This window comes from Podarcis vaucheri (genome assembly GCF_965113315.1).
Source record: "Podarcis vaucheri genome assembly, chromosome: 5".
In the NCBI taxonomy this organism is placed as follows: Eukaryota; Metazoa; Chordata; class Lepidosauria; order Squamata; family Lacertidae; genus Podarcis; species Podarcis vaucheri.
In genome coordinates this window covers 22,502,778-22,519,835 of record NC_138763.1, presented here as the reverse complement: position 1 = coordinate 22,519,835, position 17,058 = coordinate 22,502,778, and the positions used below count along the sequence as shown (strand labels likewise).

Below are 17,058 nucleotides of genomic sequence, written 5' to 3'. Positions count from 1 at the left end.
AGATCTTGGGTACTTTTAAAGGAAAGATTTTAGCTTAGTGGTTGAGCATCTGCTTTGCATATTTTGTTTGGTCGTTTAGTCATGTCCGACTCTTCGTGACCCCATGGACCAGAGCACGCCAGGCACTCCTGTCTTCCACTGCCTCCCGCAGTTTGGTCAAACTCATGCTGGTAGCTTCGAGAACACTATCCAACCATCTCATCCTCTGTTGTCCCCTTCTTGTGCCCTCCATCTTTCCCAACATCAGGGTCTTTTCCAGGGAGTCTTCTCTTTTCATGAGGTGGCCAAAGTATTAGAGCTTCAGCTTCAGGATCTGTTCTTCCAGTGAGCACTCAGGGCTGATTTCCTTAAGAATGGATAGGTTTGATCTTCTTGCAGTCCATGGGAAGCTATGAACTATGGCGTGCAGGGCCACCCAAGATGAACAGGTCATGGTGGAGAGTTTTGACCAAACGTGATCCACCTGAAGCAGGAACTGGCAAGCCACTCCAGGATCCCTGCCAAGAAAACTCCATGGACAAAGACAACAGGCTTTGCATATAGAAGGTCCTAAATTCAATCCTGGGATAGGTCAGTCAGTAGAGCATGAGACTCTTAATCCCAGGGTTGTGGGTTCAAGTCCCACGTTGGGCAAAAGAATTCCTGCATTGCAGTGGCTTCAGCTAGATAACCCCATGGTCCCTTCCAACTCTACAATTCTGTGATTCTGTGATTTCAAAGTACGACTGGGAGAGATAGCCAAAGTAGAGGAATCTGAACCCAGTCTCAACTGTCCGGGTCCCAAACAGCTGGCCAACACTATAATAGATATTACAGCTCTATGCACACACACACCACAGCTGGAATCTTGCACCTAGCATCCAACTGCATACACAGAAATGCAGACAAGTTAGGAACATGTGCACAGAAGCACATTTTTGCATGCACATAGGCTGTCTATGGATTAGAGTGTCTGCTCATTCATGTATATATATTTTTCAAATTCTCCCGCTTTCTTACAAATAATAATAACAACAGAAGGCAGCCTGCTTATTTCTTAGTTCCTACAGCATCTCTACAAAACTAAACATCCCTTGCAATTTCATCTTAGATATCCAGAGCAACACCTACTGGTCGAATGATGGAAATGAAAAGAAGAAAGAAAATAAATGGGATATAAGTTAAATACTACAAAGAACTCTTAACTATATTTAAGTTAATGATAGAGTCATTGTTGCACGTAATTTATAAAAAATTGGCCCATAGCAAGCAAGGAATGGCATGAAAGTGGTAGACACAGGAGTAAACAGCAGCCTAGTTTTTACACACACACTCAGGGTATGTACACAATGCCCTTTATTATTATTATTATTATTATTATTATTATTATTATTATTATTATTATTTGAATTTATATACCGCCCTATACCCGGAGGTCTCAGGGTGGTTTACTCTGGCTTCAGCGCATTGCCACCTCTGTTCTTTGAACTCAAGTACACTTGACGTTATCCACAATTACGCACAATCCATTGGTTTCTTCTGAAAATGCTGCATTTTGATGCATTTTCCCTCAGACTAGTTTCACGCTGACTCCAAAATTGTTTGAGTGGTGAATTCCAGGTGTATACAGTGGAACGATTTCCTGGGGTTGACCCAGCATGCCTGATGTGGTGGGGTGCAGTGCTGCTTCTTTTTTTTTTAATAGAAAGAAAGATGCCAGGACTCACCATGAAGTTGTCACCTTTAAACATTGGGGGCGGGGTGGGCAAGGTGCTGGTATTGCATACCCTTAAGTGCCCCCAGAAAAAAAGTGCTGGTGGGATGTGTGTGTGCATATCATGGAGGAGTATCCCACTTCCCACCCACTGCAATCTTACCAGTGTCTCCTCATAAGGACGTATTCCATGGGACTTACTCCTTGGTAATGGGGTAGGATTGTGCTCATTTTTTAAAAAAGAGGTGGTAATTCTACTCAGCAGAATTATGCCCAAATTAAAAAAAGAAAATAAAATGTTTGCTCTTGTTGTCAGGTTTCACCAATTCTGTCAATGCATTTATGGGTGCTTTGCAGCTATAGAAACCAATCAGGAACCTCTGGAATGCCTGCTTGAATCCTCTTGCAGACACTCCCTGGTGTGAGATTCTGAGCTATGTAGAAAGTCGCTATCTGTTTCGAGTGGAAGGGATGATTTGCAGGCATGGAGGGGGCCAGACAAGATAACATCTGGAGTTCCTTCCAACTCTTTAATTCTCTGGTTCCATAATGCAGCCTTCCCTGACCATTATGCCCAGGGATTTAGAAGTTGTAGCCCAACACATCTGGAAGACACTATGTAGTGGAAGGCTGCACACACACACACACACACACACACACACACACACAGGCATATCCAGGGGGGCAGGAGGGCAGCTGCCCCCCAAAATCAATAAAAATACAAAGCAATCTGAGCTTCTACCCCCCAACAAAAGGCCTGCCCCTCCTTACACACACACACACACACACACACACACACACACACAACATTACCCATTATGTTACATTACATTACTCACCCTGAAGGGGCCCACACATTGACAGGGAAGTGAGACCTTGTTTTTGCTCCAATCTCACATACACTGTCTAACCCACTCCTGAAGTCCAAACTCAATCTGCATCAAGGACTGAGCCAGGAATCTGCAAAATTTGGGGGCAGTATGGCCAAGAACATGGCCTCATAATCACATGGAGTCCCCTGAACATGACTGCATGAACATGAAATCTAAGGCATGCATTCAGATTGCTGTTTCTGAAACCATCTTGACTGTAAAACTTTAGATTTTATTTATCTATTTAAAAAAAAAAACACAGCACATGTATAGAAAACCTTACAGGACCAAATAGGCAAATCAGAATAGAGCAATTCTGATATTTCTTACCTTGCAGGACACTTTTTACAATGGTTTCTGTGTGCTCGGCTAGCAGATCTGCTTTGCTAATTGCAGCAAGGGAGAGATAACTCGACATGTTCCTGCACAGTTCTTTGTTACCCCTCTGCAGAAACTTGACTGCAACGGGGACAGCCAATGCCATGATGGGAGGACGGTTATAATTCTGTTGAGGAAAACAGAAGCACCAAAAAAGCAACATTTATTACAAGTCATTGAACCAGAATCTGCTTGGGTCCATCAGCTAAGACCATGGAGCTTCTCTAAACATGTTCCTTTTAGCACCATCTTGGGATTCTCTTGGCCTCTCCTTTTAATATTAGCTGTGAAAATTATCACAAGTTTTTACACGCTATTGTAGAAAAGCAGCAATGGTCCGTCTATGTAAAAACTGAAGGAATGGTTTTTCAAGACAAAGCTGCAATGTTTTGACCTGAGAGCAGCAGCAGGGGGAGGGGTGGGGTGATGGGACTCATCCAACCTCTGCTTGCAAGTGTCACTGCTGCATAGTAGAACATAGAAGGTCAAGGTGGCAGTGAGGCTGGTGCAGTGCAAACAGACCAGCAGGAGTGCTGGACTGGCTCTGTTGGCTTGCACTGAGCCAACCTCACTGCTGACTTTTTTCTACTCACATCAGTATGCAGCAGCAAGGTGAACAACTGGGGGCCAGGTGAGCATTACCACCCACCCCACTGTCCACTATGGCCTAAAAGGTGTGCCCTGAGATCCCTCACAATGTTTCAGATGATGTGGGACCATCAATGCGGCCATGCACAGATGCACATAACTTGAGAGCTGGATCCTAGCGATGTGGAAAGCTGCATTATACCTATTTGCCCAGATAGACTAGTATTGTCCACTGACTGGCAGTGGCTCTCCAAGATCTCAGATGGGTTTTTCCCCCAGTCACTGGCCACTTGATCCTTTTAACTTGAGATGCTAGGGGTGGTGAGCCAATGTTCCAAAGGCCACATGTTAGGGGTGCAAGGGGCCAGGTGCAAAAGTGAAGCCACAAAAGTGAATGTTACTAAGCCTAGTTCCTGTACACACTCACTCACCTCTCTCTGCCCTCCATCCAAGCAAAGAAGTGGCATTATTGAGCATGTTGCAGCCAGGCAAAAGCACTCAAGGGTGATGGGAAGAAGTGAGGAATGTGGCCTGGGAAGAATCCTGAGGGCCAGACTGTTAAGTAGTGGGTGAACATATCAGACGACACAGTGATTCTTCAAACAGCTCTTGTTTATTCACAGGCCAGAACAGAACTGAACTGAACTGAAGGGTTCAGCCAACCTGCTTATATAGAGCTCCACTAGAACGGAGCTGTAACTATCCAATCACTGAACGTCACTCTCGATCCCTTATTTGCATATGTGGTCCTGAACTATCTACAGTATCCCCCTGCTGGCCCAGGGTGAGAACTTCAGTACATAACACAGACAAGAGAGGACTGATGGGCTGCATTTGGTCTCTAGGCCCAAGGTGCTACAATTACACCTTGTGTAATCACTGTGCTACGATTACACCTGGGAACTTCTGAAGGCCACATATGTGCTCTACAATGAGCTACGATTTGTTTTGTTTTTGCACCAACACAAAAAGGCAATTGCACTTTGCAATCCCTTTCCCAATAGCTTGGATTTCTCAGGCAACTTGTACCATCTCTGGACTTTCTGGCAGGAACGGCAACTGATAGCATTTCTCTCTTTGTCTCTCTCAGGTGTACTTCTTTGTATAAAAATACTGTAATGGGAATAACTTACTTAGGAGATTGCAGCCTAAGGAGCATCAAATTCAGTGGGAGGCTTTTGATCACATGCCCCTTGTTTGCGTCTTGATTACAAGTACAACTGATTTTAAGGCAATTAATATACTCCAGGCAACAGGGCCCTTTGTTTTGACAGCGTTACAATAACAAGCGAAGTGGAGACAATGGGGGCTTGTTCTGTTTATTAAAGAGTTATATTTCTGGAAATCAACACCTGTCTTGGATCCAGGATAATTTTTTCAACTTCCATTGCATAAAATGTTTATTTGGACCTGGTCCTAGAATTCTGAAGCTGAAACAGAGAGAACTGGGCATACAGAGAGTTTTAATTTGCCACCGCACTGATGGGAAACCAGGTCTAGGAGCCCTTTTTCTCCCTCTCCAATATCATGTTCTCTACCTTTTGGATGAAAACAACCAAGAGTCAAAACAGATTAATATGATTTTTAAAGCAAGGCAAATCTTTGGGGTTAGTCCTGAATGGGAGCCAGGGTGAGATAGCAAGAAACATTTTAGTGCTGTTGAAAGTTTGCAGTCAGGAATGGCAGGATTAAGAATTAAGACTGAAAACAAGGGTGTATTCACATGACCAAGTTAGAGAACAGCAAACTTGTTGGTTTTTTCAGGTGTGTTTCACAGCGCTGCCCCCCCCCAGCTGCTCACATCAACATAGCCATTAGTATCTGATACACTTCAATTTGGGTACACACAGGGAGGCATTGAAACAAAGGGATGTGTTTACCCTTTGTGAAGTTGTTCGTATGTTGGCTGGAGATGACTTAGGAATGGCTTAAGGACTGGTGTGAAGCTGGTTTTAAAAACAATGCACCAAACAATTCACAGCAAAATACAGGATATATATGCACTGATAAGGCAATGTGATAAGACACATTCACCACTGAATGCCTGGTAAAAGGTAAAGGTAAAGGTACCCCTGACCATTAGGTCCAGTCGTGGACGACTCTGGGGTTGCGAGCTCATCTTGCTCTATAGGCTGAGGGAGCCGCCGTTTGTCTGCAGGCAGCTTCCAGGTCATGTGGCCAGCATGACTAAGCTGCTTCTGGTGAACCAGAGCAGCACACGGAAACACTGTTTACCTTCCCGCCAGAGTGGTACCTATTTATCTACTTGCACTTTGATGTGCTTTCGAACTACTAGGTGGGCAGGAGCTCGGACTAACAACAGGAGCTCACCCAGTCGTGGGGATTCGAACCACCGACCTTCCGATCGGCAAGTCATAGGTTCTGTGGTTTAGACCACAGCGCCACCCACATCCCTGAATGCCTGGAGATAACCCAAAAGGTGAGCTGGGCTGTGTGAGAGAGGAAGAGTTACTGTATTGGCCCGAATATAAGCCACACTTTCCTGCCAAATTCCGATCCGGAAAAGTTAAAGTGTGGCTTACATTTGCAATCGCAACCTTATGATATTGCTGCTGAAACAGCTGCCCAGGAGGACGGGGGGGGGGGTCAGGAAAAAAGTGCAGCACCCGCCCACAACTCCCAAGCCTCCCCCAGCTGTCAAAACGAACGGGGAAGACTGCTGCTCCCAAGCCTCACCCAAGCCTTTGTAAAGAAAGGGGAAGGCGGGTATTGTCTTTTTTCCCTTTTCCTCCCTCCAATTTTAAAGGTGCAGCTTATATTCGTGTGTGGCTTATTTTCAGACCAATACGGTACCTGAGAAAGCCTGTGACTATGGGGAGATTCCAAATCAAGTCTAGAGCAGTTCTCCAGTCAACCAAAAGCTGGTTGTTTGTGGAGAAAAGCATTGATCATTGCCAAGGACAATGTGCTTTGGTAGAACACTCTCACCTGCAAAATGCAGCTCATAATATCAGAAGCAATCTTTGCGTGTGGTGTATCTTCATCTTTCCCCGAAGGTTTCAGATTGTGCTCTAAGCAAGATTCCCAGAGTGCAACAAGGGCTTTCCCATGTTTCTCTATGGATTCTGTTTCCCTGATGGCCGTTGTGATTCGAGTGATACAGATCTCCACAACTGCCTGGTCGTTGTCATTTGTTTGGTAGTCCTGATTGAGGCAAAACAGTTTGTGAGGCTTAGGTACGGTACTCAAGTGTCATCAGAATGAACCAAGGAGGTTAAATCTCTCCCATACACCATACCAATCTATAGCTTTAGACAGAACTTTCAATTTTATTTATGTCACTGCTCTATGAGAAGGTTTTCTCTGGATTGACATTTGCTCCGATCTAGCTCCAAAGAGCGTGTTTTCTGAGGGAAAGCGGCGTGGCAAAAGCAAAACCAGTCCGACCCAAACCTAGAAAGCATGAGACAAATGGGAAACTGCTCGGACCCTTGCTTTCTCAGTACTGGACATGCAGAAGTGTAGACGAGCCCTATAAATTGGTGACACACTGTGGATGGTACTACTTTCCTCTGATCCTACTGCCAATCAATTTGAAGGAATGACCTCATGTGCTGGTGTTGATGTGAACTTATTATCAGCCCCTCTCACATTCCTTCCCAATTTTTCTTTCTTCCCACCCCCCCCCCCCAAGCAGAAAAGGCTCAAATTCTTATTCCATCCTTTGAAAGGAAAAGGTTCTCTATCCTACTCATTTTATTCATTCCTTTCTGCCCATCTCCATGATTTTTTTTTGGGGGGGGAATGTTGGAGAATAATGATATCTGTAATTTTCTAAGGCTTCATTCACGTGACATCTTAACTGAATTATCTGAATTTGGAAATCATATGGAAGCGTGTGTGCAACGAAAAATACGTATCACTGATGCCCTCTAGTGGGAATTAACTTTTAGACTTTTGGTTTTTTAAGCAAAATCTTTTTATGAAATGGTTTTCAAATGTTAAGAACTAAGAGTTGGTGCAATGTAAAGGAGCATGTGCAAAATGAGGGGGAGGATACCTATTTCCCCCTTCCCCACCTTGCTAAAAATGGACTTCTTTTCAGGTGTACATAATTGAGGCTGGCCCATTTTGAAACCCTCACACTACTATAAAAACTATCTTGCTCGCCCCCCCCCCCCTTTTATCCCATTTCAGGCAGTGGATGACTGGAAATTTATTCTCACAATAATCGTGTAAAGCTCGGTCCCATTTTACCTATGGTAAACTGAGGGTGAAATTCTGCATCCACTGTGTGTGTGTGATTGTACCCTCACATTCTTCAGCTCTTTTGAGATGCTCACGTTTTCTGATCCATTATTATACATTCCATCTCACAATCAAAGAAGGGGCAATAAATGCATTACTTACTGGAGATGAACTAATAGTTTTGATTTGCTCGAGAGCTTCTGACAGACATCCTTCTATTTCAGAATCGTCTAAGGAGAAGAGGTCCCCTGCACGGGAAAGATCCTTTTGTCCCAAAACGAGTCCAAAGAGATGGTGCATAGTTGATTGTTCGGCCAGAACGTGCTTCAGTCAATAATCCATCATCAAGAACATGCCCCTCTCCCATGCATAGGATTCTTTTTCACATATTTTTTGACCTCTTCTACTATAATCTGAGAAGAAGAAATAGATTAACAAGAATGCTTGGCTCTCTAAATTTTTTTAAAAAAAATAAATAATCATGGATATAACCACAAAGACACGAGTACTATAATAATTTTTAATACAGTTATACAGCATTTAATAGGGACACGGGTGGCTCTGTGGGTTAAACCACAGAGCCTAGGGCTTGCCAATCAGAAGGTCGGCGGTTAGAATTCCAGGGTGAGCTCCCGTTGCTCAGTCCCAGCTCCTGCCAACCTAGCAGTTCGAAAGCACATCAAAGTGCAAGTAGATAAATAGGTACCTCTCCAGCGGGAAGTGTGTGTTTCCGTGAGCTTCTCTGGTTCGCCAGAAGCGGCTTAGACATGCTGGCCACATGACCCGGAAGCTGTATGCCGGCTCCCTTGGCCAGTAAAGCGAGATGAGCACCGCAACCCCAGAGTCGTCTGCAACTGGACCTAATGGTTGGGGGTCCCTTTACCTTTTTACAGTATTTAATATTTAACACAGTACTATATTAAATTTTTAAGCATTTCAATGCAGAAGTGAAATGCACTCAACTATATATTGTAACTTATTAAAAACAATTAAATACGTTTAAATAAATAAAACAATTTATTGGTCTTTTTTCTTTTCTTAAAGCAGAATCTGTTTTTTATTCATGTAATGAGCTGCTTTGGGTCCTGCACTGGGAGAAAGGCGGGATATAAAATCAATAAATATTCCCCACCCATCTAACCAGCTTATGATATTAGATGTGTTTTGCCAAAGATAAATAACGGAATAGCAAGATCTGCCCCAAACTTTCTTGATTTCAACAGGAATTATATGCTGATGATGGAAGCATTACAGAAAATATATAGAGCATTAAAGAACAAAGAAGATGCCAATGGTGAGGAAATATACTAGTGAATGGTAAGACAACGGGAATACTCCTTTGACCCTAAAAGGCAAAACCACATGTGCTTCTCAGAAACATTTGCAGCAAATATTTCCTGTGCGTTATTAAGATCCCTCCCACCCTGCCTCCAGTAAGAAGGGCTGGAAACTTACGATACTTAAAATGAAAAGTTATATTTGGGGGAGCGGAGGGGAAACCATATTCTATGCTATGCAAAGTGATCACAAGTAGACCTTTAGTTCGTCAGGCTGAGTTGGTTTTCATGAGCAAGTGCATTTCATCTGCTGTCCCTGCCCTTGTCAAATTCGCTGCTATCTGCATATTCTTAATTTGTGACTGTAATGTTGTGATTTTTGCATTGTTGTAATATTTTTATTTTGCACTTTTAACTGATGGGAGCCACTTTGTGCAACGCATATCTGTTAGAAAGGTGGGGGGACAAATCAACTATATAGACTCCTTAAGCTTTGAATTGATACCCCCCCCCTATTCAATGGGTTCATGCATGAGTTCTGTTGTACAATGGAACCCACATGCACAAGCACCAGAGGAAGGGGTGATTGCTTAATGGCCCAGCAGATGTTTTGCACTGAGGTTGCAGGTTCACTATCCAGCATCTCAAGTTAAATGGAACCCTGGCAGAAGGGCTGCGAAAGACTAAGGAAGGCCAATAAAAGTCAGAAAGGCCAGGCGTTTGATTCCTTATGAGGTCGTATTATCTCTTCATACATTTCAATGGAAAATAAAATTTGGAATTCCCATTATTTTGGGCTGGAACCATGTGTTAGCATCTAACTGCAAGGCTTTTGAGCTAACGTCCCCATGTAGTTTGATAGAATGGAGCAGAATGGAGCACTTTCATTGGTGAAAGCACTCTCCTCCGTTGGCATTTATTTGTCCTTCCTCTAGTTTGTGCCATAGTACAGTGGTGGAGCATTCCCCGCTGGCACAAGAGGCAGGCATGCGCCTGTAGGAACTAAGCAGGGCCAAGCTGCATCTGGCCACACAGCGGAGAGCACGGCCGCCCGACTCAGATAATGCTGCTCTGCTTTGAGAGGTGCACTCACGGCACCCTGAAAGCCCAACATCGCTTTGCGAGACTCGCAAAAACGGAGCAGGGCTGGCAGGGCACATTCCTGTTGCGTCCTCCTCAAGCCGCCAGCTCAAGCCTGTTGCGTCCTCCTCCACCAGCTGGGGAGCAGGTGAGAAGGACGCAACAGCTCATTGCACTCTGCAAACACAGCACTGCTGTGTGCCCTGCCCTGTTGCATCCTTCTCACCTGCCCCCCAGGCTGCAGGCTGCCGTGAGAAGCGCAACAGCTCACGACATGGCAGGGTGTCAGGAGGAATGTGCCCCTGCCAGCACCCCCATGTTACCCCTCTGCCATGATAGAATACGTTGTTGGACCTATTTATCAAGACTTTCTCTGCAGATGCACACAGCAGAAGCCCACAATGGACCCCTCCTGCAGAGTCTGGATCTTGCATCCCCAATCTAATCCTTGTCTTTTGCAGCTAGATCATGCCCTGTCATTAGGGCAAGGGCACCTTACCTGCCAGCAACAGCCAAGTTGAAGGGTCTCTCTCTCTCTCTCTCTCTCTCTCACACACACACACACACACACGTACATCACTGATGGCTGTGCAATTATAGCAGCTACACAGGCCATGGTGCAAACAACAACCTCCTGTAAAAACTCACTTAGCCAGGTCTGTGCAATATGTATAGCACATTTTTAAAAGAAAACAAATGTCAAGGGTAGCCACATAAACTTGCAGGATCTGGGTTCAGTCAACTTTTCAACTGCTAGCAATCTGTCATCATGAGGATATTTTTTAAAAATACAACAGGACTTAGAAAAGAAGAAGCCTCAATATTTTGCATTCAGCAAAAAACCCACCTATATAATATATATAAAAGAACCTATTGGTTTTTGCTTTTCCTGGCTTCGTACCTGAAATAATAACAGATGGTGTGCCATCAGGCTTCCTGCAACTCGATCTCTTCAGTGTATAATTAGAATTAGAGGCAAATGTAACTCTTTTCAGCAGAGTTTTGCTCTAAACAAATAGCTGGTTTATACATCATGGCAAGGTTTTCACACGACTGCCATGGGAGTATACAGTAGCCTAAAGTACAGTAGCCTGATGGGAGCATCGGTTCACACAAACACCTTTACCATATGAGCACAGCACAAAAGTGATCTGACAGCCGTGCCACAAACTAGCAGATTGAGTTCAGGGCTGCTCCTGAGCTCTCAGCTGTGATGTATGAAGAAGAGCCAGTGTAGCGTAGTGGTTAGATTGTTGGATTAGGATGTGGGAGAGCAGGGTTCAAATCCCCACTGAGCCATGAAACTCACTGGATGCTCTTGGGCCACTCACAGTATCTCAGACCAATTTAGCTCCCAGGGCTGTTCTGAAGATAATTAACAAGGAGACCTACAGGCGCCACCTTGATCTCCTTGGAGGATGGGTGCAATATATTGTAATGATAAATATAAACATGAATTCAGCACATCTCAGAACTCATGTTGTCAATGTTAGCACATTGTACACTGGACACACACACACACACACACACACAACAGTGCCTGTGGTATAAAGTCAGGCTTACAATCCCGCTTACAATTTGCAAAAGTCTCCGGCTGGCTGCCTTAGTAGAGTAGAGAGATAACCACTCCAAGGCACAAGCAATGCCACTCTCTAATTTTTGAATCTGGCATGTGCCCGCTAATGAACTGATGGACTTAATAAAATAAAATAAAATCTCATGTCACTAATCTCATGGGCTAATTGACACCCAGAGCAAAAAAGCAAGTTTGCCTATTCACCCTTGTGATTGTTATTCTCTCTGAGTGATACTCTTATCACTGATAAGAGGGCTATGTGAATATCCTAAATGCAATCCAACTTCTTACTTCACTATGACCCTCCTCTTTACCCTGCTAAAGAAAAGCAGCCCCTTTTCAGTTCTTGGCAACACTGCACATGGAAGTATCAGCTAAATTTTTAGAATGCTACCTTGCTTTGCACACTCACTTCCCTGTCCATTGCAACCCAGTCTTGTGTATATACTGATATATATATGCAGGTTTTGGTGTCTTCGGGTGTCTTCCCGTGTAAGAGTCGGGGTGTCCGTGCGACGTTTCGACGAGGTCTCACTCGTCATCTTCAGGCTGGTGCTTTCGGCTTCTTGTTACTGGAACAGAGCAGAATCTGGTGTTTGAGTTCCTATAAATACTGTTGAGGGGTGTGGTGTATAGCCTCCAACGTTCTGGGCAGAGAGGAAGTTCCTAGATTAGTGTGCCTCTTCTTCTTTTGTTCCTTAATTACTTGAGGGATATCTTGAGTGATTTCATGAGTGATATTCTGAATACCACTGGGTGGGTCATTAAGTGTAGATTAGTTGCTAAAGCTTTTGTGTCTTGACCTCTTGAGCTTGTGAAGAGTTTTTCTGAGAAGATGGCTGTGCTGCATTTAGTTGTGCTCTGGCTTGGCTTCGTGTATAGGGGCGAGCTGTGGTTTTGTGCCTTGTGCCAGCCAGATCTGTGTAGGGATTGCAGGGGGGTGCAGCATCCGGAGGTGCCACTATAGTTTGGCTACTGGATGGAGTCTGTAATATGTCTGTGGAGAGGGTCTGGGTTTGGGTCTGGTGTGGTTGATTGGTGACGGCGTTCTGTGTGCCTCTGGTTCTGGTGTCGGTTTTTGTGGGGAGGGCTAATTTCCAGATGTCTGGCAGGCGGGACGTGTCGTCACGCTTGTTCATGTTGTGAGGGTGTTTCTCTATCTCGATGGCTTCCATGATTATTCTCTTGTGGTGATGTTCCATGTTAAAGAGCAATTTGGAATCTGCAAAATTAATTTCGTGTCCTGTTTCTTTCATGTGTTGGAAAAGAGAGGAAGTTTTTTCTTCTTTTTTGACGGCATTCTTGTGTTCTGCGATACGTGTATTTATTCGTCTGTTTGTTTGTCCAATGTACGTGGCTGGGCAGACTTTGCAGGGTATTTCATAGACCCCTTGGTTTTCCAGCTGGATTTTGTCTTTTGGGTTTCTGAGGATATTGGCTATTATCTGTGTGTGTGTGTATTATCTGTGTGTGTGTGTATATCAGTGTGTGTGTGTGTGTGTGTGTGTGTGTGTGTGTGTGTATATGAGATAGGCCACATTATGGAATGGAAGCCAGCTTCCCATTTATATAATTCTGCTAGGCATGCAGTAGGAAGAGGTCACCTCCAGCACACATTTCACTGCCAGTACCTTTCAGTCCTGGTACAAAATGTAGTCACAGCGGCTCTAAGCTCAAAAAGCACACAGTCTTTTCCTGACTCTTCCTGAGAAAAACATTCAAATTGTATCTCACCTAAAATGTCAGTCTGACCTTTAACTGCAAAGCTGGAAGAGTAAAATAGTTTGTACTGAACCACCTCCTTCCATTAGTCCCAGTGACACTGATTTAATACCATTCATGTCAATAGAATTTAAAAAGAAAATTGTGTAGAACACAATAAAGTATAGTGGCAGGAAATGCCTCTATAAAAACATCCAGTTTGTGTATCATTTTTCCTGCCATAAAATGGACACTTGTCATCTTTTCCTCTTGCCCTTTTAAAAACTAATATTACAGAATTATCCATAAATGAGTATGCATCTTGGTAATTAACAAACACAGCCTAGCAATAAAACACGAGGCAGGGGGTAAATCAAAACTGCACTGACAGGTCAGGTTCTCTGTCTGATTCAGTAGCCTAAATGACAAAACACTTGAAATTAACAAAAGTACTGTGGTATGAGAAAACAGGTTCAAAATAGAGGTGCTTTTTCGGCATTTCTGATTTTACTTTAGAAAGGAACCCTTTTAGAAAGGAAGCATATACAATGCTTTACCTGAACATGACTCCAGAACAGCATCCACAGGTAGGGCTTTTTGGTTTCTCTCTCTCTCTCTCTCTTTTTTTGCAGCAGCAAAGTTGCGTATTTTGAGAATCAGGGTTGATGTGCAGCTTTGCCTGTTTGTTGCAACAGTCCAGCATCCAAGGGCACAACAAGTGGAAAGTTATGGAATCTACTGTTAACGCAGTGAACCTGAAGCTGTTAATTACAGGGCCACGAATAAAGAATTTGAGGAATGCAGCCTAAAGCAGCCTTAAAAAGTTACCCAGGGCTTCGTCAGGTGACCAGAAAGGACCTAAAAGCAGAGCAGCCTTAACTGTGAATGAAAGCCTCTATTATTGGGACAAAAGCCGAAAAAGCCTGTTCGACTTGAGTGCCTGTTGTTTCCAGTGGATAAAAGAGAGCTCTCTGTTGATGGAAAACTATCCTCTCCTGGGAAGAAACCCCAGTGGGCTTGCAATATTTTTTGTTCTTTGAAAGAGAGCAAATGAATGAAACTTCTATGGAGAAGCCATTATTTCTCCAAAGAATAAAACAGCTCATGAATACAAAAAAGGCCTGAAGGAGCTGCCTGCAGCCCTCTTGGGTCAGTTTATGATATGTAATACCCACAACCCCAACATATTTGTGCACTTCAACATGAACATGGCATAGCAATGCAACTCAGGAAGCCTCTACACACAGAGAGAGTTCAATGGGTTTGTCATTTCCTCGAAACCAGGGGATCTTGGGAACTGTAGTCTGTGCCGATTTTAACAAGAGAATTATCAGTGCCCTCACTTCTCAGGACTGGAGTAGCCATAGCAACAGAGCTCTTCTGAAGCCAATATAACAAGGCTGGCCTACCCATGACTCATGGTACGGCAACCACCTCAGGCGGCAGTATCAACGGCGGGGGGCACACTTTTTTGAAAAAATCTGAATGTGTAATACTGTCCCAGTATTACAATTCCTGAATTCATTTCAGCCTCTCGTTTCTTTATACAGTGGTGCCCCGCAAGACGAATGCCTCGCAAGACGGAAAACTCGCTAGACGAAAGAGTTTTCCGTTTTGGAGGCGCTTCGCAAAACGAATTTCCTATGGGCTTGCTTCGCAAGACGACAATGTCTTGCGAGTTCCTGCTGGTGTTTTTTTCCTCCCCCCCCTTTTTCTAAGCCGCTAAGCCGCTTATCAGCTGATCCGATCAGCAGATAAGCCGCTAAAAGCCGCTAATAGCGCTAATCCGCTAATCCGTCAATGGGCTTGCTTCGCAAGACAAAAAAAAGGCTAGACGAAGAGAATCACAGAACGGATTCTTTTCGTCTTGCGAGGCACCACTGTACATTCCAGGAATAAACACAAGATGGAAGTGAAATGAAGCGTCAGCAACCGCTGTCAAAATCAGTGTTTCTCATCTTGACCCACCATCATTTTGTCCAAGGATAGGGAACTCTCCAGAGAGCTGCTCTCCAGATGTAGATCCACTCCCCCTAACCCCAGCCAACATGGCCAATGTTCAGGGATGGTGGGAATTATAATCCAACAACATCTGAGGGTCACAGATTTCCCAGCCCAATAGGAGGCTGGTGAGTGGAATCCACAGCTTTTGATTATCATATTACAGTGGGGCGCAGCCCTTACCACAAGATCGTGTTTCTTTAAAAACATGGAAAGCTGTCTTAGTCAACCATTGATCCATCCAGCCTGGTGCTGGCTGCTTAGACTGACAATGGTTTTTTTTGGGTCTTGGGCAGTGGCCTTTCTTCATCTTTTCAACTAGAGATGTCCAGGGATGAATCTGGGACCTTTGCATGTGCTCTACTGCTAAACTCTAGTTCTTCCCTGAAGGAGGGTTTTTTTTGGGGGGGGGGATTCATCCCAGATGTATTCTGCAATGTGTTTATTAGGTATATATGACACAATATAAGGTGTGCTGCCTGCCTCTGGGGCCTATATAAGCCTTGTGTCATTTACCTCTTATCACTAGAGCCTGAATAGAACTAGATTAAGTGATTTATAGCACAAAGCAAACTTGCCGGCTTACATTTTTTGCCCCTTCGCTTTAAGGAAACAGGAACAATTCTAAGAAAAATGCATTTGGCTCAAGCAGTTATTTAAGGAAGTTATAAATGAGACTTGCCCTTTTAGGTGTAACATGTTTCAGTCAAAGGTTTTTTCCTCAAGCTTTGTTTTTTCCTCCTAATATTTTCTTCCAGAAAAATAAAACCTCATGCTAACTGAACAAGAGAATAATTGTTACATGTTTTGAAGGCAACTTCTACATATTTGAAATTTATCACTTGCCCTCCCTGCTCTCCTTAATTTTCTTCACGTTAAGCAGCAAACATTCACTTCCTTCAACCTTTCATTTTATGTCTTGCTTCTCAACCTTCTCGAAAAAAGACCTTACTGTTCAGGTACTTACATATGGGAGAAGAGGGTATTCTTGATAAACTGATCCCAAGTTGTTTAGGGCTTTAAAGATTAAAACCAGTACTTTAAATTGGGCCCACAAATGGATGGGGAGCCAGGGCAGCTGACAAGGACAGACATAAATGGTCAAAGGGACCAGTCCCACTTAATAACCTTGCAGTATTAGTCTGAGCTAACTGTTCCAGACCATCTTTAAAGGCAGCAGTGGCGTAGCGTGGGTTGTCAGCACCCGGGGCAAGGCAAGTAATTTGCGCCCCCCTAACCCGTGGATTTGCGCCCCCTAACCCTAACCCCCAGATGTTGCGCCCAGTGCGGCCGGTCCCCCCTGCACCCCCCACGCTACGCCACTGAAAGGCAGCCCCATCCACCACGCATTACATTAGTCTAAATAGGAGGTTACCAGAGCATGGGCTAATTGCAGCCCAGGCTCTCTCCTTCCAGCTTAGATCACAGCTGGTATATGAGATGAGGCAAACTTTGTGGAGGTTTCAACAACACACATTTAAAACTAGCTTTTACATTCTGATAGTTTATGTCTGTGCCTTTAAAAGTGACATAGCAGCAATATGTTTGCAGGGAATGTTTTGCCCAAGGATGGTGGGGCTACCTAACTTGACTGTGGGGAAAGTAGCTTCTAGACAGTGGGATGAACCCAACACAGCAATGTCTCACCTGATGGCCTGTTTGCTCTGATGCTGAAAACAGATG

General features: G+C 44.1%; 1 protein-coding gene across 10 annotated transcripts in view; it reads right to left on the bottom strand.

Annotated features, from left to right (window-relative positions):
• The window catches only part of VEPH1 (ventricular zone expressed PH domain containing 1), a 174,026-nt gene that overhangs the window by 127,768 nt on the left and 29,200 nt on the right, over positions 1 to 17,058 (bottom strand). For 8 of the 10 annotated variants that reach the window (XM_082224096.1, XM_082224093.1, XM_082224091.1 and 5 more), the window contains 3 exons: positions 7,903 to 8,153; positions 6,481 to 6,696; positions 2,896 to 3,070 (listed from right to left, as the gene is read on the bottom strand). In XM_082224096.1, the coding sequence (XP_082080222.1) occupies positions 2,896 to 3,070; positions 6,481 to 6,696; positions 7,903 to 8,040 (529 nt within the window). In that variant the 5' untranslated portion in view covers positions 8,041 to 8,153. Of the gene's footprint in view, positions 1 to 2,895; positions 3,071 to 6,480; positions 6,697 to 7,902; positions 8,154 to 13,304; positions 13,375 to 16,053; positions 16,147 to 17,058 lie in introns of those variants that run through there. The other 2 variants (XM_082224098.1, XM_082224099.1) reach the window with 2 other exon arrangements.